The sequence below is a fragment of the Macaca mulatta genome, chromosome 17, assembly GCF_049350105.2.
Source record: "Macaca mulatta isolate MMU2019108-1 chromosome 17, T2T-MMU8v2.0, whole genome shotgun sequence".
Taxonomy (NCBI): Eukaryota; Metazoa; Chordata; class Mammalia; order Primates; family Cercopithecidae; genus Macaca; species Macaca mulatta.
In genome coordinates, this window is record NC_133422.1 from 69,781,984 (window position 1) to 69,803,799 (window position 21,816).

Consider the following 21,816-nt stretch of genomic DNA (forward strand, 5'->3'; position numbering starts at 1 on the left):
TAGGAAGAATCTACTTATGAGTCTCCACCCACAGTGATGCTTTTACTTTTAAAATGGTTAGAGTTTTCAGAGTACTTTCCCATATATTATCTCATTGGGACATTACAGCAACCTCATGAGGTTTATACAGCAAGTATTACCATTTTTTCTACCTTACAGATAAAGAGCTTCAAATTCTAACCTGATAAGTGTTTGTCTCAGAGACTTCCTGATGAGCTGGGATGGAGAGCAGGTCATCTGACTCCCCAGATGGTGTTTTCTCCATCACTCCATAGTGTTTCCCAAGGATTCTGCTCAAAGTAGCAATGGAACATGGGCAGTTACATATCTCATTGTCCTATACTCTCAAGTTCACTACACACTCCTTTCAATTGAAATTTTTGGAAGTCACTGATCGTGTGAAATGCTGAAAGACAATAGACAAATAATATAATATAATATTAAGAAAAGAGATGGCCGGGCACAGTGACTCACACTCGTAATCCCAGAGCACTTTGGGAGGCCGAGGCAGGTGGATCACAAGGTCAGGTGTTCCAGACCAGCCTTGCCAATATGGTGAAACCCCATCTCTACTAATAATACAAAAATTAGCCACGCATGGTGGTGCACGCCTGTAGTCCCAGCTACTCGGGAGGCTGAGGCAGAAGAATTGCTTGAACCCGGGAGTTGGAGGTTGCAGTGAGCCAAGATTGCACCACTGCACTCCAGCCTGGGCAACAGAGTGAGACTCCATCTCAAAAAAAAAAAAAGACTATTCATATTCTATTGCAATGTGTTTTCTGTGTATTATATTCAAATGAAGAAATTTATCCTTTTCACATGAACTGAATATGTCCCTTCAAAATACATACATTGAAATCCAAATCTTCAATGTGATGGTAATTTGGAGGTGGGGCCTTTAGTGGGTACACAGGTCATCAGGGTAGAACTCTCATGAATGGGACTAATGCCCCTAGAAAAAGATACTTGAGAGCTTCCTCTAGCTCTCTGCTCTCTACTCTGTAAGGATACAAGAAATCAGCCATCTGCACACCAGGATACCAGATCTTCTGGCACCTTGATCTTGGACTTCCCAGCCTTCAGAACCATGAAAAATAAATTTCTTTTGCTGAAGCCATCCACTCCATGGTATTAGGTTATAGCAGCCTGAACTAAGACATTATAATATTAAAAATACTTACAACTTAAAAACCCAATTAACATCTTTAGAAAGTACAGCCAGCTCTAGACCATTAGTATTGGGATTTCTGATGAACATTCATATGAAACACTTAGCGTGTGCCAGGAACTTTGATGTTTTCTATAAATCCCACTTAATCTTCATATCAGTCTTATGATTATATGTCATTTACATTATTCCACCTTTTGTAAGAGGTAAATGCAGTGCACATGTCTAACCATCATGCTCTGTGCCAGCAACAATCATGCAAATACGTTAATCATGACCCCATGCCAAAACCAGTTTTTCATAAAAAGTGAACTGTCTCTGATTCAGGTAGAGAGATGAAGAGGGAGGTGGAGTGCACAGCTAATGGATACTTAGCTTCTATGCCCAGAGGGTGAATGTGGAAATTAATAGAGGAGTTCACCATAGGACTTTGTGTTGTACAAGTGGAAGGAAAACATTTTCCACTTACCTAATTCACAGGATGTAACAGAGATTAATGAGTGTCAATGAAACATTGAACCATTTAGATGAGAACAATAGATCTCTTCAAAAAAGAACAACTGTAAGTTAAAGATTCATCTATATTCCAAATTCTTTCATAAAATCTACGTAACTAACTAGATACGCAAGAGGGACAGATTAACGATCCTTTAAAAGCTTTTCTATTTCTTGCTTTGAGTTTTTAAATTATATGCATTCAGGCTTAATTTCCATTTTTAAGATAAATTCCAATAGAGGAGGAATGAACAGCTGATTCATTCTGGTTCAGTGGGTTACTTTTCCATTAGATTTTGTATTTTTCTGGCAGCCATTAGGAGTGTTCCAGGACTGTGATGTCAGATAACATATGCCACACAGATTCAATACCACATCAGTGGGCCAGCAATTCTTACTGTTCCCTATTTTCATACAGCTGAGCCCAAAATGTAGCTTCTATCAACCTCAAAACCTCCCACTGGCTCATTCTTGGATTTTCTCTATGAAACTACACAGCAGAACAAGGAATGCCTGGGGCTCAGAAATCTGCACACTCATTTCAAACCAACTCAAACACCTGGGTCTCCATAGACTCTAGGCCTATGCACAGAAGAGAAAAGCTCCTTTGAGAATCAGCAGAACTCCCACATTAAACTACTTTCCCCTCCTTCTATATCCAAGATGAATCCAATAACAATATCAAGGGTTTCTACCTTAGCCTGCTGCTTTGACTTCACTTAGCGCTCTTTGACAAATATACTGTGAAGATCCTGATTGAAAATGCCTCTCCCCACCCTAACCTCCAGAGCAGTGAGTCTCAGTGGAATTTACATGCAATTTCAATATTGGAAACAGAATTAAAGAAGTAGGGCACATTCACTGAATATTCATTTCTTGAGTACATACCATGGGCCAGGCACTTGGCTCATGTTAAGTGTTTTATAGATTTCCATCAATAACTTGAAGGTTAAACTGCTTCAACCGCAGGAGATACATTAAATCATGCACGTGTAGTTGACGTGCAACAAGAGTGAGTCAGCATACTTAAAACACTGCCATTCCAGGCCACATGCAGTGACTTACACCTGTAATACCAGCACTTTGGGAGGCCGAGGCAAGGAATTGCTTGAGCTCAGGAGTCCAAGACTGGCCTGGGAAACATGATGAAACCCCATATCTATTACATATATATATATATACACACACACACACACACACACACATACACATACACACACACACACACACACAAATTAGCCAGGCATGGTGGTGCCAGCCTGTAGTACCAGCTAGTAGGAAGGCTGAGGTGGGAGGATAACTTGAGCCTAGGAGTTCAAGGCTGCAGCGTGTCATGATCAAACCACCACATTCCAACCTTAGTGACAGAGACTATGTCTCAAAAAACAAACAAAAAAAATTGCCATTTTGAAAATGACCATCTAATTGTAAATGGTATGGCTGTTATATCATTAAATAGAGGGAATAAAGCAAGAGGAGGCATGCTCTTTGCTGCCGCTGTTAATTCATTCAAATTCTCTGTCATCAAAGGGTAATCATTCGCAATTTGATATTTCAAACAAGTTAAAACTTTATAAAGTAATGGATAATCTCTAAATGCTGAGACATTAAATTCCTCATCCAAGACTTACACAAACTTATTTTTTTCCCAGCATGCTGCCAGATGGTAAATTAACAGAAGCCATGACTCCTAACCATGGAAGAGTTAAGGTAATATATTTTTGTTTGTTAAAACCGGGCTGACTTAAAAGAAGATAGGACTTCCCCAGTTAAACCAAAAAAACCATAAACTAGAAAATATAGTTATGAAAAAATATAGAGATTAAGAAGTGAGCAAGTCTAAGATCTTCATCTATCATACATCTTCCTCCAGCATGAGTGATTTCATTTGCTTCTTAAACAGATAAATACAAAAACAGCATTTTCCCTTGGCAAGAAAGTAACTGTTTTGTATTATTTACCTACAATGCATCTGTGTTTCTAAAAAGAACAGTAAATACATTTCTGGAGCAAGACATGTTTCTGTGATAATGTGAGTAATGCTTCTTAAACACTTTGGAGATTATTAGAATGCTTTCCAGAAGCTGATACTGAACTCAGTCAGTTTAGCAAGAACACAAGATAAAGATAAAGAGACACTCTCGGCATTTTTCACTAAACTATTTGTAGAGTGCTGCAATTGGATGTCTTTCAGAACAGTAACCACCAGAAGCAGAAGGGCCAGGACTCGTTCCAATCCAGTCTGAAAGATATCCAGGCCAGACTGCTTTCTTCAGGAGGGTCCTTTAAATAAACAACCCAGTTTGAGTGACATCTGCCACCCCAAATACTGGGTTAATTTTCAGACCGCACTGAGAAATTCACAATATGGCTGTTGCAGCATCTTCTAATTGGTGTTTAAACCTTAACTGGGCAAGCACTTCACAACAATGACAGAAATAAAATAGCTAATGATTAGGCCTTGTACATACCTTCTTCTAAGCCAAGCCAGATCTGAGATAATCATGGCTTAAAGCAACAGTCTTCTCAGGTCTCTCAGATCACCTAGAAGGAGACTATGTGGGGTGGTGGTAGCATATATGTATTCATCTTTCTAAATCATGATTCATTCATTCATTCATTCAATAAATATTTGTTAAGCTACCATAGCATGCTTTCATGGAACTGATATTCTTATGTAGGGAGGCGAGGGAAACAGTCCGATAAGTGACAAATTAATTAACAATCAAATATGGTAACTTGGTTGATTTAATATAAGTGCTATAAATGTTATGAAGAGAATAAGAGAGTGGAACTAATTTGAATGTGGTGGTCAGAGATCTTGCTAAACAAGCACCACTCAAGAGGAGACCTGCATAAACAGAAAGAATAACACATAGCAAAGAACGGTGGGGAGAAGAGAGAATGAGCTTGACATTTTCAAAAAGTAGAAAGCAGGTGTTGTGTTAGCTTAGAATGCAATAATGAAGTACCAGAAAATGGTATGGCTTAAATAACAAGAATCTATTTCTCACCATTCTGGAGGCTGGAAAGTCCAAGATCAAGGTACCAGCCAGCCTTTTGGTTCCCCCTTGAGGGCTCTCTTCTTGGCTTGCTCATGGTTGCCTTCTTGCTGTGTACCCACTTGACAGAGAGAAAGAGAGGAAGTAAGCTTTCTGGTGTCCCTTCTTATAAGGGCACTAATCCCATCATGAGCACCCCAGCCTGGTAACTTCATCCAAGTCTAATCCTTCCCAATGGCCGCATCTCCAAGTACCATCACATTAAAGGTTAGGGCTTCTACATGTAAATTTTGAGGGTGACACAATTGAGTTTATAGCAGTGAGTATGTCTAGAACCTGGGAATCCAGGGAGATAGTGGCAGGAGATGAAGCTAAGAAGTAGGGTGAAAACTGTACGTTCCCTGGAAAGAGTTTTGTTGAGCTTTGTTTTTTGTTTTTGTTTGTTTTGTTTTAAGACAGTCTTACTTTGTCACCCAGGCTGCAATTCAGTGTGCTACAACCTCTACCTTCCAGATTCAAGTGATTCTCATGCCTCAGCTTCCCAAGTAGCTGGGACTACAGGCATGTCCCATCACCCCAGCTAATTTTTGTACTTTTAGTAGAGACAGATATTTGCCATGTTGGCCAGGCAGGTCTCAACTTCCTGGCCATAATTGATCCACTAGCCTTGGCCTCCCAAAGTGTTGGGATTCCAGGTGTGAGCCACCGCACCCAGCAAAGTTTTGACTTTTTTTCTAAGTGCCATAGAAAGTTGTTATATTTTGAATTTTCCAGGAAGTAGATTCCAAGATAAAGTTCAGTATATAAGAGGATTATTAGGAAATGTCCTTGGGATTAATACTGGTGGGAAGTAGGGAGGGAGGCAAAATTGGGCTAAGTGAGAAGTTGGACTGCAAGATCTAACATCTTCAGCCAAACCCACAGGGAGCTAACATGGCCAATAAGAGTGGTCACATGCTGAGCAGATATAGCTAGGCCTTTATACTCCTATCTCCATCAGTCAGTGGATGTGGGCCACTCTGAAAGGGGAATTATCTTGGCACATGGGGTCTCTTTGCAACTGTGAAGTCCCCAGATGGATGGACAGCTGCCGACTGTCCTCTGAGCACTCCCACGAGCTTGGCAGCAAAGACTTCCTTTACAGAAGATCTCACTGGGAAATCACAGTGCTCAGCACACAATCAACTGGGGAGGTGATTTGATTTGGCTGTGTCCCCACCGAAATCTCATCTTGAATTCCCGTCTGTTGCGGGAGGGATCCAGTGAGAGATAATTGAATCATGGGGGCAGGTCTTCCCCATTCTGTTCTCATGATAGTAAATAAGTCTCATGACATCTGATGGTTTTTAAAATGAGAGTTCCTCTTCACAAGTTCTCTCTCTCTTTGCCTGCCGCCATCCATGTAAGACGTGACTTGCTCCTCCCCAGCCTTCTACCATGATTGTGAGGCCTCCCCAGCCACATGGAACTATAAGTCCATCAAACCTCTTTCTTTTGTAAATTGCCCAGTCTTAGGTATGTCTTTATCAGCAGCCTGAAAACAGACTAATAGAGTAAATTGGTAAAAACAGAGTGAGGCACTGCTGAAAAGACATCCAAAAATGTGGAAGCAACTTTGGAACTGGGTATCAGGCAGAGGTTGGAACAGTTTGGAGGGCTCAGAAGAAGAAACAAAAATGTGGGAAAGTTTGGAACTCCCTAGAGACTTGTTGAATGGCTTCGACCAAAATGCTGGTAATCATATGGACAATTAAATCCAGGTTGATATGGTCTCAGATGGAGATGAAGAACTTGTTGGGAAATGGAGCAAAGGTAACTCTTGTTATGTTTTAGCAAACAGACTGGTGGCATTTTGCCCCTACTAGAGAGATTTGTGGAACTTTGACCTTGAGAGAGATGATTTAGGGTATATTGCAGAAGAAATTTCTAAGCAACAAAGCATTCAAGAGGTGACTTGGGTGCTGTTAAAGGAATTAAGTTTTAAAAGGCAAATAATAATGTTTGGAAATAATGTTTGGAAAATTTGCAGCCTGACAATGCAATAGAAAATAAAATCCCATTTTCTGAGGAGAAATTCAAGCTGGCTGCAGAAATTTGCATAAGTAATGAGAAGCCAAATGTTAATCACCAAGACAAGGAACAAAATGTCTTCAGAGCATGTCAGAGGTCTTCACAGCAGCCCCTCCCATTACAGGCTTGGAGGCCTAGGAGGAAAAGATGGTTTTGTGTGCCAGGCCCAGGGTCCCTCTGCTGTGTGCAGCCTAGGGACTTGGTGCCCTTTGTCCCAGCCACTCCAGCCATGACTAAAAGGGGCCAAGGTACTGCTCAGGGTGCGGCTTCAGAGGGTGCAAGCCCCAAGCTTTGGCAGCTCCCACGTGGTGTTGAGCTTGCACATGCACAGAAGTCAAGAACTGAGGTTTGGGAACCTCTGCCTAGGTTTCAGAGGATGTATGGAAATGCCTAGATATCCAAGTAGAAGTTTACTGTAGGTGGGGGGCACTCACGGAGAACCTCTGCTAGAGCAATACAGAAGAGAAATGTGGGGTTGGAGCCCCCACACAGAGTCCCCACTGCGCTGCTGCCTAGTGGAGCTGCAAGAGAAGAAGGCTACCATCCCGCAGACCCCAGAATGGTAGATCCATGAACAGCTTGCACTGTGTGCCTGGAAAAGCTGAAGACACTCAATGCTAGCTTGTGAGAGCAGCTAGGAGTGGGGCTGTACCCTGCAAAGCCACGGGGGTGGAGCTGCCCAAGACCATGGGAATCCACTTTTTGCATCAGTGTGACCTGGATATGACATGGAGTCAAAGGAGATTACTTTGGAGCTTTAACATTTGATTGCCTCACTGGATTTTGGACTTGCATGGGGCCTGTAGCCCTTTGTTTTGGACAATGTCTCCCCTTCAGAATGGCTATATTTACCCAATGCCTGTACCCTCATTGTATCTAGGAAGTAACTAACTTGTTTTTGATTTTACAGGCTCAAACGTGGAAGGAATTTGCCTTGTCTCTGATGAGACTTTGGACTGTGGACTTTTGAATTAATGCCCAAATAATTTAAGACTTTGTTGGACTGTGGGAAGGCATGATTGGTTTTTAAATATGAGGACATGAGATTTGGGAGAGGAAAGGGGCAGAATGATACGGTTTGGCTGTGTCACCACCAAAATCTCATCTTGAATTCCCAGGTGTTGTGGGAGGGACCAGTTGTGGGTAATTGAATCATGGGGACCGGTCTTTCCCATGCTCTTCTCATGATAGTAAGTAAGTATCAAGAGATCTGATGGTTTTATAAGGAGGGGTTTCCCTGCACAAGCTCTCTCTTTGCCTGCTGTCATCCATGTACAATGTTACTTGCTCCTCCTTGCCTTCCACCATGATTGTGAGGCATCTCCAGCCACATGGAACTGTAAGTCCATTAAACTCTTTCTTTTGTAAATTGCCCAGTCTTGGGTATCTCTTTATCAGCAGCAAGAAAACAGATTAATACAGGAGGTTTAAGCACAAGAGTCATCCAAATAATTTACTTTGTTTCATCAATTCTGCAGTGAACTCTTTTTTCTAAATTTTAATATTTCTAAAATTAGATTGTATCTTATAATTATTGGTATCATGTGAGGATCAAGCCGTCATCATTGCCTCTGTATGTGCAAATATTAATAGTGCATGAATTAAAACTTATAGAATAGGTTTCAGCAGTATAAAAGCAAAACCTGAGCACAATAAAAGCACCAGTCCTTTTATACCCAAGAACCAAATGGATGTGGGAAGGAGTTAGAAGGTGGTGCATCAGACAAATTTAGCAGAATTCCAGAATTCCTAAAGGAAGAGTCCAAGGTAGATTAACTACATATAGTAATTCCAAAGCCATGTTAAATGCCAGCACAATTTGGTTTTAGTTCTATGACTTCCTTTAAGATACATTGCATCACCATATTATTGATAACTGGAAGGACAATACTGTGTATATAAGAGACTGAATTGAAAAGTGATCGGGAGACTTGGCCTTGAATATGAAGAAGGTGTAGAAATACCTTATTTTGCCTTTTTTAAAACAATAGATAATTGATATTACACAGATTATAAAATAATTTTCACAATCGAAGTCTATTTTCAAATACCAGTATACTGCTTCATGGGTAGTAAGAGTATCTTATAATAAAGTATTCCCAATTCTCCCTCCCATCCCTTAGAACACTGGTGTCGTTCATTTCACTTACCCATAAGCTATATATTGTTGTTATTGTTTGAAACAAATGTTATTGGTTAGATCAATTCTAAAAAATACAAGATTCTATTTCACTTTAATTTATTCCTTTTGTAACACTCTTTCTTTATGTAGATAAAATATTCTGACCTGTGTTATTTTCCTTTCTCTAAAAAAACTAATATATCTTGTAAGGCACGTCTATTAGTAAAAATTTCCCCAATTTTGGTTTGATTGAGAAAATTTTTATTTTACCTTTACCTTTGCTGAAGTCAGAATTCTAGGTTGTCTTTTTTTCTTTCAACACTTTAAATATTTCACTCTACTCTCTTCTTGCTTAAATGGTTTCTGAAGAGAAGTCTGATAAAAGTTTTACCCTTGTTCCTCTCTAGGTAAGATGTTTTCTGCTTTTTATCAGATTTTCTTCAGTTTGAATATGATATGCCTAATATCTTAGGTTTACTTCAGTTTGAATATGATATGCCTAATATCCTAGATTTTCTTCAGTTCGAATATTATATGCCTAAATATAGGGATTTTTGTATTTATGCTGCTTGATGTTCATGATTTGAGCTTCATGAGCTTAAATTTCATGGATCTGTGGTTTGCTGTCTGTCATTAAGTTTGGAAAATTCTCAGTCATTACTATTTCAAATATTTATTCTTCTTTCTCATTCTTCCTTCTCCTCTGGTAATGCCATTACTTATATGTTACACCTCTTGTAGTTGTCTCACACTTCTTGAATATTCTCTTCCATCATTTTCCTTATTTTTTTCTCATTGCATTTCAGTTATGAAAATTTCTATGAGCATATTTTCAAGCTCACTGATTATTCTTCTATATAAATGTGAATTTCTACTCATGAGCCCATTAAATGCATTCTTCATTTCTGCTAGTGTTGTTTATTGCTAGCATTTTCTTTCTATTATTTCTTAGAGTTTCTATTTCTCAGCTTATGTTACCCATCTGTTCTGACATGTTGTCCATATTTTCCATTTTGATTTTCCAGTATAATTCCAAAATCTCCACCATATCTAAATTGGGTTCTGTTGTTTGGTTTGTCTGTTTGGACTGTGTTTTGTTTGTTGTTGTTTTTGTTTTGCTTTGTTTTTGCCTTTTAGTATACCTTGTAATTATTTTTAACAGCTAGACATTTTATCAGATTGAAGGAACTGAGGCATATGGCCTTTTAGAGTGAGGTTTTATGTTTATCTGTATAGGAATTAGACTGTGTTTACTATTTGCTGTACCTATAGGTATCAGAGACTAACATTTCCTCTAGTGTCTTTGTTTCTCTTTTCCTTGTTTCCTTTGGGCTTCTCTAGAGACTCCTTCTTAAATAGAGTTTGTGCTCTGAAATTGCTCTCAGCTATAATCTCGGGTTATACAGGAGCCCTATTGATATGGTGGGGGTGGAGGGAAGAAAGTACTCTACAATCTTATTACCATGTCTTAGTCTTTTAGTGAGACTATGCCCCTAGACTGTGATCTTTGCACATACTTTCTAGTTTTTTCTGCCTCACGTGAGAAAGAAGACCAGAGGGTGCAGGAGTTGGGTATTTACTTTCCCTCATAGGCTTATTAAGCTCTGGTAAAACTCACATTGGTTAGAAGCTGATAAAATAGTTTCCTTCAAGGGCACAGAACACTCTAGGTATATTTCAAAATAGTTACTCTTCTCTTCTTGGTATTAGAAGCATGAGGTAATTTTCCTCTGACCTTGACCCTGAGAGCTTGATAAAGCTCCTGGAGGTAAAACTCATAAAAGTATGGGTATTGCCTTCCAAAACCTGGGCTCCCAGGGTTTTAATCTTTCAGACTTCAGCAATTATTTAATCATCTTTTAAGTGTTTAAATTTAAGTCTCCAGATATGGCTTCTGCTCCCAGTAAGCTCTCTGATCTCTGTATCTGCCAATCTCTCTAGTTTTTAGGGTAGCAGTTTGACCTCTGTCAATAATTTTATGAGGGATTTAAAAACAGTTGTTGAGGGGGGGGGGGGGGGCGGAGCAAGATGGCCGAATAGGAACAGCTCCAGTCTCCAACTCCCAGCACGAGCGACACAGAAGACCGGTGATTTCTGCATTTTCAACTGAGGTACTGGGTTCATCTCACTGGGGAGTGCCGGACGATCGGTGCTGGTCAGCTGCTGCAGCCCGACCAGCGAGAGCTGAAGCAGGGCGAGGCACTGCCTCACCTGGGAAGCGCAAGGGGGAAGGGAATCCCTTTTCCTAGCCAGGGGAACTGAGACACACAACACCTGGAAAATCGGGTAACTCCCACCCCAATACTGCGCTTTAAGCAAACAGGCACACCAGGAGATCGTATCCCACACCTGGCCGGGAGGGTCCCGCACCCACGGAGCCTCCCTCATTGCTAGCACAGCAGTCTGTGATCTACCCGCAAGGCAGCAGCGAGGCTGGGGGAGGGGCGCCCGCCATTGCTGAGGATTAAGTAGGTAAACAAAGCTGCTGGGAAGCTGGAACTGGGTGGAGCTCACAGCAGCTCAAGGAAACCTGCCTGTCTCTGTAGACTCCACCTCTGGGGACAGGGCAATAACAAACGCACCCGAAACCTCTGCAGACGCAAACGACTCTGACAGCTTTGAAGAGAGCAGTGGATCTCCCAACACGGAGGTTGAGATCTGAGAAGGGACAGACTCCCTGCTCAAGTGGGTCCCTGACCCCTGAGTAGCCTAACTGGGAGACATCTCCCACTAGAGGCAGTCTGACACCCCACACCTCACAGGGTGGAGTACACCCCTGAGAGGAAGCTTCCAAAGCAAGAATCAGACAGGTACACTCGCTGTTCAGAAATATTCTATCTTCTGCAACCTCTGCTGCTGATACCCAGGCAAACAGGGTCTGGAGTGGACCTCAAGCAATCTCCAACAGACCTACAGCTGAGGGTCCTGACTGTTAGAAGGAAAACTATCAAACAGGAAGGACACCAACACCAAAACCCCATCAGTACATCATCATCATCAAAGACCAGAGGCAGATAAAACCACAAAGATGGGGAAAAAGCAGGGCAGAAAAGCTGGAAATTCAAAAAATAAGAGCGCATCTCCCCCGGCAAAGAAGCGCAGCTCATCGCCAGCAACGGATCAAAGCTGGACGGAGAATGACTTTGACGAGATGAGAGAAGAAGGCTTCAGTCCATCAAATTTCTCAGAGCTAAAGGAGGAATTACGTACCCAGCACAAAGAAACTAAAAATCTTGAAAAAAAAGTGGAAGAATTGATGGCTAGAGTAATTAATGCAGAGAAGGCCATAAATGAAATGAAAGAGATGAAAACCATGACACGAGAAATACGTGACAAATGCACAAGCTTCAGTAACCGACTCGATCAACTGGAAGAAAGAGTATCTGCGATTGAGGATCAAATGAATGAAATGAAGCGAGAAGAGAAACCAAAAGAAAAAAGAAGAAAAAGAAATGAACAAAGCCTGCAAGAAGTATGGGATTATGTAAAAAGACCAAATCTACGTCTGATTGGGGTGCCTGAAAGTGAGGAGGAAAATGGAACCAAGTTGGAAAACACTCTTCAGGATATCATCCAGGAGAACTTCCCCAACCTAGTAGGGCAGGCCAACATTCAAATCCAGGAAATACAGAGAACGCCACAAAGATACTCCTCGAGACGAGCAACTCCAAGACACACACATAATTGCCAGATTCACCAAAGTTGAAATGAAGGAAAAAATCTTAAGGGCAGCCAGAGAGAAAGGTCGGGTTACCCACAAAGGGAAGCCCATCAGACTAACAGCAGATCTCTCGGCAGAAACTCTACAAGCCAGAAGAGAGTGGGGGCCAATATTCAACATTCTTAAAGAAAAGAATTTTAAACCCAGAATTTCATATCCAGCCAAACTAAGTTTCATAAGTGAAGGAGAAATAAAATCCTTTACAGATAAGCAAATGCTTAGAGATTTTGTCACCACAAGGCCTGCCTTACAAGAGACCCTGAAGGAAGCACTAAACATGGAAAGGAACAACCGGTACCAGCCATTGCAAAAACATGCCAAAATGTAAAGACCATCGAGGCTAGGAAGAAACTGCATCAACTAACGAGCAAAATAACCAGTTAATATCATAATGGCAGGATCAAGTTCACACATAACAATCTTAACCTTTAATGTAAATGGACTAAATGCTCCAATTAAAAGACACAGACTGGCAAACTGGATAAAGAGTCAAGACCCATCAGTCTGCTGTATTCAGGAGACCCATCTCACACGCAGAGACATACATAGGCTCAAAATAAAGGGACGGAGGAAGATTTACCAAGCAAATGGAGAACAAAAAAAAGCGGGGGTTGCAATACTAGTCTCTGATAAAACAGACTTTAAACCATCAAAGATCAAAAGAGACAAAGAAGGCCATTGCATAATGGTAAAGGGATCAATTCAACAGGAAGAGCTAACTATCCTAAATATATATGCACCCAATACAGGAGCACCCAGATTCATAAAGCAAGTCCTTAGAGACTTATAAAGAGACTTAGACTCCCATACAATAATAATGGGAGACTTCAACACTCCACTGTCAACATTAGACAGATCAACGAGACAGAAAGTTAACAAGGATATCCAGGAATTGAACTCATCTCTGCAGCAAGCAGACCTAATAGACATCTATAGAACTCTCCACCCCAAGTCAACAGAATATACATTCTTCTCAGCACCACATCGTACTTACTCCAAAATCGACCACGTAATTGGAAGTAAGCACTCCTCAGCAAATGTACAAGAACAGAAATTATAACAAACTGTCTCTCAGACCACAGTGCAATCAAACTAGAACTCAGGACTAAGAAACTCAATCCAAACCACTCAACTACATGGAAGCTGAACAACCTGCTCCTGAATGACTACTGGGTACATTAACGAAATGAAGGCAGAAATAAAGATGTTCTTTGAAACCAATGAGAACAAAGATACAACATACCAGAATCTCTGGGACACATTTAAAGCAGTGTGTAGAGGGAAATTTATAGCACTAAATGCCCACAAGAGAAAGCAGGAAAGATCTAAAATTAACACTCTAACATCGCAATTAAAAGAACTAGAGAAGCAAGAGCAAACACATTCGAAAGCTAGCAGAAGGCAAGAAATAACTAAGATCAGAGCAGAACTGAAGGAGATAGAGACACAAAAAACTCTCCAAAAAATCAATGAATCCAGGAGTTGGTTTTTTGAAAACATCAACAAAATTGACAGAGCACTAGCAAGACTAATACAGAAGAAAAGAGAGAAGAATCAAATCGACGCAATTAAAAATGATAAAGGGGATATCACCACCGACCCCACAGAAATACAAACTACCATCAGAGAATACTATAAACACCTCTATGCAAATAAACTGGAAAATCTAGAAGAAATGGATAATTTCCTGGACACTTACACTCTTCCAAGACTAAACCAGGAAGAAGTTGAATCCCTGAATAGACCAATAGCAGGCTCTGAAATTGAGGCAATAATTAATAGCCTACCAACCAAAAAAAGTCCACGACCAGATGGATTCACAGCTGAATTCTACCAGAGGTACGAGGAGGAGTTGGTACCATTCCTTCTGAAACTATTCCAATCAATAGAAAAAGAGGGAATCCTCCCTAACTCATTTTATGAGGCCAACATCATCCTGATACCAAAGCCTGGTAGAGACAAAACAAAAAAAGAGAATTTTAGACCAATATCTCTGATGAACATCGATGCAAAAATCCTCAATAAAATACTGGCAAACCGGATTCAGCAACACATCAAAAAGCTTATCCACCATGATCAAGTGGGCTTCATCCCTGGGATGCAAGGCTGGTTCAACATTCGCAAATCAATAAACATAATCCAGCATATAAACAGAACCAAAGACAAGAACCACATGATTATCTCAATTGATGCAGAAAAGGCTTTTGACAAAATTCAACAGCCCTTCATGCTAAAAACGCTCAATAAATTCGGTATTGATGGAACGTACCTCAAAATAATAAGAGCTACTTATGAAAAACCCACAGCCAATATCATACTGAATGGGCAAAAACTGGAAAAATTCCCTTTGAAAACTGGCAAAAGACAGGGATGCCCTCTCCCACCACTCCTATTCAACATAGTGTTGGAAGTTCTGGCTAGGGCAATTAGGCAAGAGAAAGAAATCAAGGGTATTCAGTTAGGAAAAGAAGAAGTCAAATTGTCCCTCTTTGCAGATGACATGATTGTATATTTAGAAAACCCCATTGTCTCAGCCCAAAATCTCCTTAAGCTGATAAGCAACTTCAGCAAAGTCTCAGGATACAAAATTAATGTGCAAAAATCACAAGCATTCTTGTACACCAGTAACAGACAAACAGAGAGCCAAATCAGGAATGAACTTCCATTCACAATTGCTTCAAAGAGAATAAAATACCTAGGAATCCAGCTTACAAGGGATGTAAAGGACCTCTTCAAGGAGAACTACAAACCACTGCTCAGTGAAATAAAAGAGGACACAAACAAATGGAAGAACATACCATGCTCATAGATAGGAAGAATCAATATCATGAAAATGGCCATACTGCCCAAGGTAATTTATAGATTCAATGCCATCCCCATCAAGCTACCAATGAGTTTCTTCACAGAATTGGAAAAAACTGCTTTAAAGTTCATATGGAACCAAAAAAGAGCCCGCATCTCCAAGGCAATCCCAAGTCAAAAGAACAAAGCTGGAGGCATCACGCTACCTGACTTCAAACTATACTACAAGGCTACAGTCACCAAAACAGCATGGTACTGGTACCAAAACAGAGATATAGACCAATGGAACAGAACAGAGTCCTCAGAAATAATACCACACATCTACAGCCATCTGATCTTTGACAAACCTGACAGAAACAAGAAATGGGGAAAGGATTCCCTATTTAATAAATGGTGCTGGGAAAATTGGCTAGCCATAAGTAGAAAGCTGAAACTGGATCCTTTCCTTACTCCTTATACGAAAATTAATTCAAGATGGATTAGAGACTTAAATGTTAGTCCTAATACCATAAAAATCCTAGAGGAAAACCTAGGTAGTACCATTCAGGACATAGGCATGGGCAAAGACTTCATGTCTAAAACACCAAAAGCAACGGCAGCAAAAGCCAAAATTGACAAATGGGATCTCATTAAACTAAAGAGCTTCTGCACAGCAAAAGAAACTACCATCAGAGTGAACAGGCAACCTACAGAATGGGAGAAAATTTTTGCAATCTACTCATCTGACAAAGGGCTAATATCCAGAACCTACAAAGAACTCAAACAAATTTACAAGAAAAAAACAAACAACCCCATCAAAAAGTGGGCAAAGGATATGAACAGACATTTCTCAAAAGAAGACATTCATACAGCCAAGAGACACATGAAAAAATGCTCATCATCACTGGCCATCAGAGAAATGCAAATCAAAACCACAATGAGATACCATTTCACACCAGTTAGAATGGCAATCATTAAAAAGTCAGGAAACAACAGGTGCTGGAGAGGATGTGGAGAAATAGGAACACTTTTACACTGTTGGTGGGATTGTAAACTAGTTCAACCATTATGGAAAACAGTATGGCGATTCCTCAAGGATCTAGAACTAGATGTACCATATGACCCAGCCATCCCATTACTGGGTATATACCCAAAGGATTATAAATTATGCTGCTATAAAGACACATGCACACGTATGTTTATTGCAGCACTATTCACAATAGCAAAGACTTGGAATCAACCCAAATGTCCATCAGTGACAGATTGGATTAAGAAAATGTGGCACATATACACCATGGAATACTATGCAGCCATCAAAAAGGATGAGTTTGTGTCCTTTGTAGGGACATGGATGCAGCTGGAAACCATCATTCTTAGCAAACTATCACAAGAACAGAAAACCAAACACCGCATGTTCTCACTCATAGGTGGGAACTGAACAATGAGATCACTTGGACTCGGGAAGGGGAACATCACACACCGGGGCCTATCATGGGGAGGGGGGAAGGGGGAGGGATTGCATTGGGAGTTATACCTGATGTAAATGACGAGTTGATGGGTGCAGCACACCAACATGGCACAAGTATACATATGTAACAAACCTGCACGTTATGCACATGTACCCTACAACTTAAAGTATAATAATAATAAATAAATTTTTAAAAAAAAAAAGTGAAAAAAAAAACAAAACAGTTGTTGATTTTCAGTTTGTTGAGCTTTTTCTTTTTTTCTTTTCTTTCTTTCTTTCTTTTTTTTTTGTTTTTGTTTTTGTTTTTGTTCAAGACAGAGTCTCACTCTGTTGCCAATCTTGGCTCACTGCCAAGATTCCTCTGCTTCCTGAGTTCAAGCAATTCTCCTGCCTTAGCCTCCCAAGTAGCTGGGATTACAGGCATGCACCGCCATGTCTCACCAATTTTTTGTATTTAGTAGAGATGGGGTTTCACCATGTTGGTCAGGCTGGTCTTGAACTCCTGACCTCAGGTGACCTACCCACATTAGCATCCCAAAGTCCTGGGATTACAGGCATGAGCCATTGTGCCCAGCCTGTTCAAATTTTTCTTGTTAGAATATGACTAACAACTTCCAAACTGTTTACATGTCAGACCAGAAACCTTCCAAACTGTTTACATGTCAGACCAGAAACCAAACTTTAATCTTATGACTCTATAGTGATATATGATATAACCCTATGTCTCATTAAATTTAAAAGATATTTTCATAGAAAATAGAAATTTAAGTGCTAAAAATTGGGTCATTATTTTAATGGCTAAACTTCTTTCTTAGTAGTGAATAAAATAATTGTACCACCTAAAAATCAACCCTGTCTCTGATTTGTATAAATACAATAGGACGATTAACTCACTGTTATTAAAAATAATCTTGTCTACAGAGACAAGACTGGAAACAGGCAAACCAATCTCCTGATTGCTTTGATATTTTAGAAATGAAAGGGTAATGAGTAGATTCAGTGCAGTTAAGTTTAGGAGCCTTGATTCACAATTGAAATTAGTTGAATGAAGCTTTTCTTAGCCTGCCGACCATGTTCCTACAAGGAAAACATCTTGGATAAGATCTTAGAAGGTAAGACCTGCATGTTTGCGGCTAGAATGGTCAGCCTGTGGAGCCATCAAGAGCTCCAGAATGAGGCATCCTGAGACTCAAAAAGATACTTAAGAGAATTTAGAATTCATGACTGAAGAAAAGTTTATTAAGACTGAAAGTATAAGAATGCAAAGTTGATTCAACATACTCTAATAGATAAATCTGATTTATTACATAAACAGAACTAAAGACAAAAATCACATGATTATTTCAATAGGTGCAGAAAAATTTTTTAACAAAATTTAACATCCACTCATGTTAAAAATTCAATAAACTAGGTATTTAAGGAACATACCCCAAAATAATAAGAGCCACAAATGACAAACTCACAGCCAACATCGTACTGAATAGGCAAAAGCTGGAAGCATTCCCCTTGAAAACTTACACAAAACAAGGATGCCCTCTTTCACCAGTCCTATTCAACATAGTACTGGAAGTTCTGGCCAGAGCAATTAAGAAAGAGAAACAAATAAAGCACAGCCAAATAAGAGAGGAAGTCAAACTATCCCTGTTTTCAGACTATACGATCCTGTATCTAGAAAACCCGATAGTCTCAGCCCAAAAGCTTCTTAAACTGATAAACAACTTCTGCAAAGTCTCAGGATACAAAATCAATCTGCAGTAATCATTAGCATTCCTATACACCAACGACTAGCAAGCAGAGAGCCAAATCATGAACAAACTCCCATTTGCAATTGCTACAAAAAAAAAATAAGATACTTAGGAATACAGCTAACAAGGGAAGTGAAGGACCTCTTCAAGGAGAACTACAAACCACTGCTCAAATAAATCAGAGATGACACAAACAAATGGAAAAACACTCCATGCTCATGGATAGGAGAATCAATATTGTTAAAATGGCCATACTGCTCAAAGCAATTTATAGATTCAATGCTGTTTCTAACATGCTATCATTGACCTTCTACTCAGAACTAGAGAGAACTATTTTAAAATTCACATGGAACCAGAAAGAGCCTGAATAGCCAAGGCAATACTAAGCAAAAGAACAACGCTGGCAGCATCATACTACCTGACTTCAAATTATACTACAGGACTACAGTAACCAAAACAGCATGGTACTGGTACAAAAACAGACACATAGACCAATGGAACAGAATAGAGAACCCAGAAGTAAGACCACACCCCTACAACAACCATCTGATCTTCAACAAACCTGACAAAGACAAGCAATGAGGAAAGAATTCTCTATTGAATAAATGGTGCTGGGATAACTGGCAAGCCATATGCAGAAGATTGAAATTGAAACGCTTCCTTACACTATATACAAAAATTAACTCAAGATGGATTAAAGACTTAAATGTACAACCCCAAACTATAAAAACCCTAGAAGAAAATCTAGGCAATACCATTCAGGACATAGGTACAGTCAAAGATTTCGTGACAAGGATGCCAAAAGTAATTGCGACAAAAGCAAAAATTGACAAATGGTATCTAATTAAACTAAAGAGCTTCTGCACAGCAAAAGAAACCATCAACAGAGTAAACAAACAACCTACAGATGGGAGAAAATGTTTGCAAACTACACATCTGAAAAGGTCTAATATCTAGCATCTATATGAAACACTTAAAAATTTGCAAGAAAAAAGCAAACAACCCCATAAAAAAGTGGGCAAAGGACATGAACAGACAGTTTTCAAAAGAAAACATACATGCAGTCAACAATCACAGGAAAAAAACACTCAGCATTGCTGATCACTGGAGAAATACAAATCAAAAACACAAGACACCATCTAACACTGGTCAAATGGCTATTAATAGAAAGTCAAAAATAGCACATACTGGCAAGTTTATGGAGAAAAAGAAATGCTTATACACTGTTGGTGGCAGCGTAAATTAGTTCAGCCATTGTGGAAGACAGTGTGGCAATTCCTCAAAGACCTAAAGACAGAAATATCACTCTGCCAGCAATCTCATTACTGGTTATATACCCAAAGGAATATAAATCATTCTGTTATAAAGACACATGCACACATATGCTTATTGCAGCACTATTCACAATAGAAAAAGCACAAAATCAACTTAAATATCAATCAATGATAGACTGGATAAAAAGAATGTGGTACATATATACCATGGAATACCATGCAGCCATAAAGAAAAATGAGATTATGTCCTTTGCAGAGACATGGTTGGAGCTGGAGGCCATTATCCTTAGCAAACTAATGCAAGAACAGAAAACTAAAAACTACATGTTCTCACTTATAAGTGGGAGCTAAATGATGAGAACACATGGACTCATAGAGAGGAATAACACTCACTGGGTATTGGAGGGTGGAGTGTGGGAGGAGGGAGAGGATCAGGAAAAATAACTAATGGGTACTAGGCTTAATACGTGAGTAATGAAATAATCTATACAACGACCCCTCATGACACAAGTTTCCCTATGTAACAAACCTGCACATGTACCCATGAACTTAAAATTTAAAAAATTAAAAATAAATAATCAAAAAAGAGACAAAGATGCAAACATAAAATAAAAGATTTTACGAGTGAAACCTTATAACATTAAATTTAAACTTAAAATGGAAATATCAACATAAATTCATAATTTTTAAGATTATATTTTCTAATGTCATTAATAATAAGGCCTAGAAATACCTAGAGCTTAGATCTTAATTTCTAAATACTAATTCCCATTCAAGGAACCAAGGCTCTTTGAAGAAAACTTTTTATTTATTTTATGTATTTTGAATAAATAAAAATCAGGGAGCCTACAGTGACATAAAAAAGAAAATTTTAAGAGAGGAAAACAAGAGGCTTCTCTTTATAGAAGAATGAATGTCAACTAAAAATGCAGAAGCAATAATTTTAAAATTTCATCATAGGGAAAAATTGATAGTGAGTATAATTGCAGTCAAGAACTGTGAAGTATCTGAGATATTATGCTGCTTGCAGGCTGTTAACCTGCCAATTTAGTGGGTACTGGAAAAGACACAACACTCCTAGGTCAGAGTGAAATGACTATTATTCAGCACAGCAGGAAACATTAGCTTACTGTTTGCATTTATTTTCCTTTGTTCCTTATGGTGTTCAGATTAATCCAGGTGCATGCTATACACACAGTGGGTTTGATTCTTGGGCTAGGAAAAAGGGACTCCTAGCAAACCTACTCAACTTTTGCCTTAGAAGGAGATTTTATCTTTATTATCTTGGACAGGAAATAAATCTGCCTTTTGTTTCAGAAGGGGATATTGTCTCAATCTTCCAAGGCAGTTTGCTATACAAATATATTTGAAAAGACAGCCCAGAGTGAAAACAATCAATCCTCTGCTTGCATAAGGGTCAGAAAGAGAAGAGTCCTATGAAGAATAGTCTCCTAACATGTATCACTCCACAGATTGCTTAATGATTGCTCAAAGAAAATACCAACTTTACAATGGAATGGCCTAATGCTCGGCCCCTTAACTGAGTGACAGAAATTCGCATCATGAATAGAGAGACAACTTGATACTATATCCCTCCAGATGTGTTACACAATATGAAGTATTCTACATCAACTATGAAGTGTCATAATTTTTAACCTGAACCTCATCAAGCTTCTAGACTTAGTGAGCTACCTTCCAGTTTGTTAATAGTCAGTATAGAGATAGAGGAACTAAAAGACATCATGAAGAAAGCATCAGAAAAATTCTGAAAAATTCTACAAGTTTTAAATTACTCAAAAAAGATTAAGACCATTGAAACAACAAAGCAAGTGAAAGAACTGTTCCAGACTAAAAGTTATGAAAAAGCACAAAAAAAAAATGTAATATATAAAATTAAATTGAGTCCTTGCTTTAGAAAAGAAAATAGCCATGAAAAAATTCCTGGGACAAATGGGAAGATTTAGGTACAA

The 21,816-nt window shown here is 39.3% G+C and overlaps 1 protein-coding gene across 2 annotated transcripts in view; it reads right to left on the reverse strand.

The window, feature by feature from the left end:
* The window catches only part of LOC144336138 (uncharacterized), a 410,554-nt gene that overhangs the window by 202,915 nt on the left and 185,823 nt on the right, over nt 1–21,816 (reverse strand). For both annotated transcript variants that reach the window (XR_013407641.1, XM_077973777.1), the window contains exon 3: nt 4,678–4,786. Coding sequence is in view for 1 of the 2 variants with exons in the window: in XM_077973777.1 (XP_077829903.1) it covers nt 4,678–4,786 (109 nt within the window). In the remaining variant the exon portion in view is untranslated. The remainder of the gene's footprint in view (nt 1–4,677; nt 4,787–21,816) is intronic.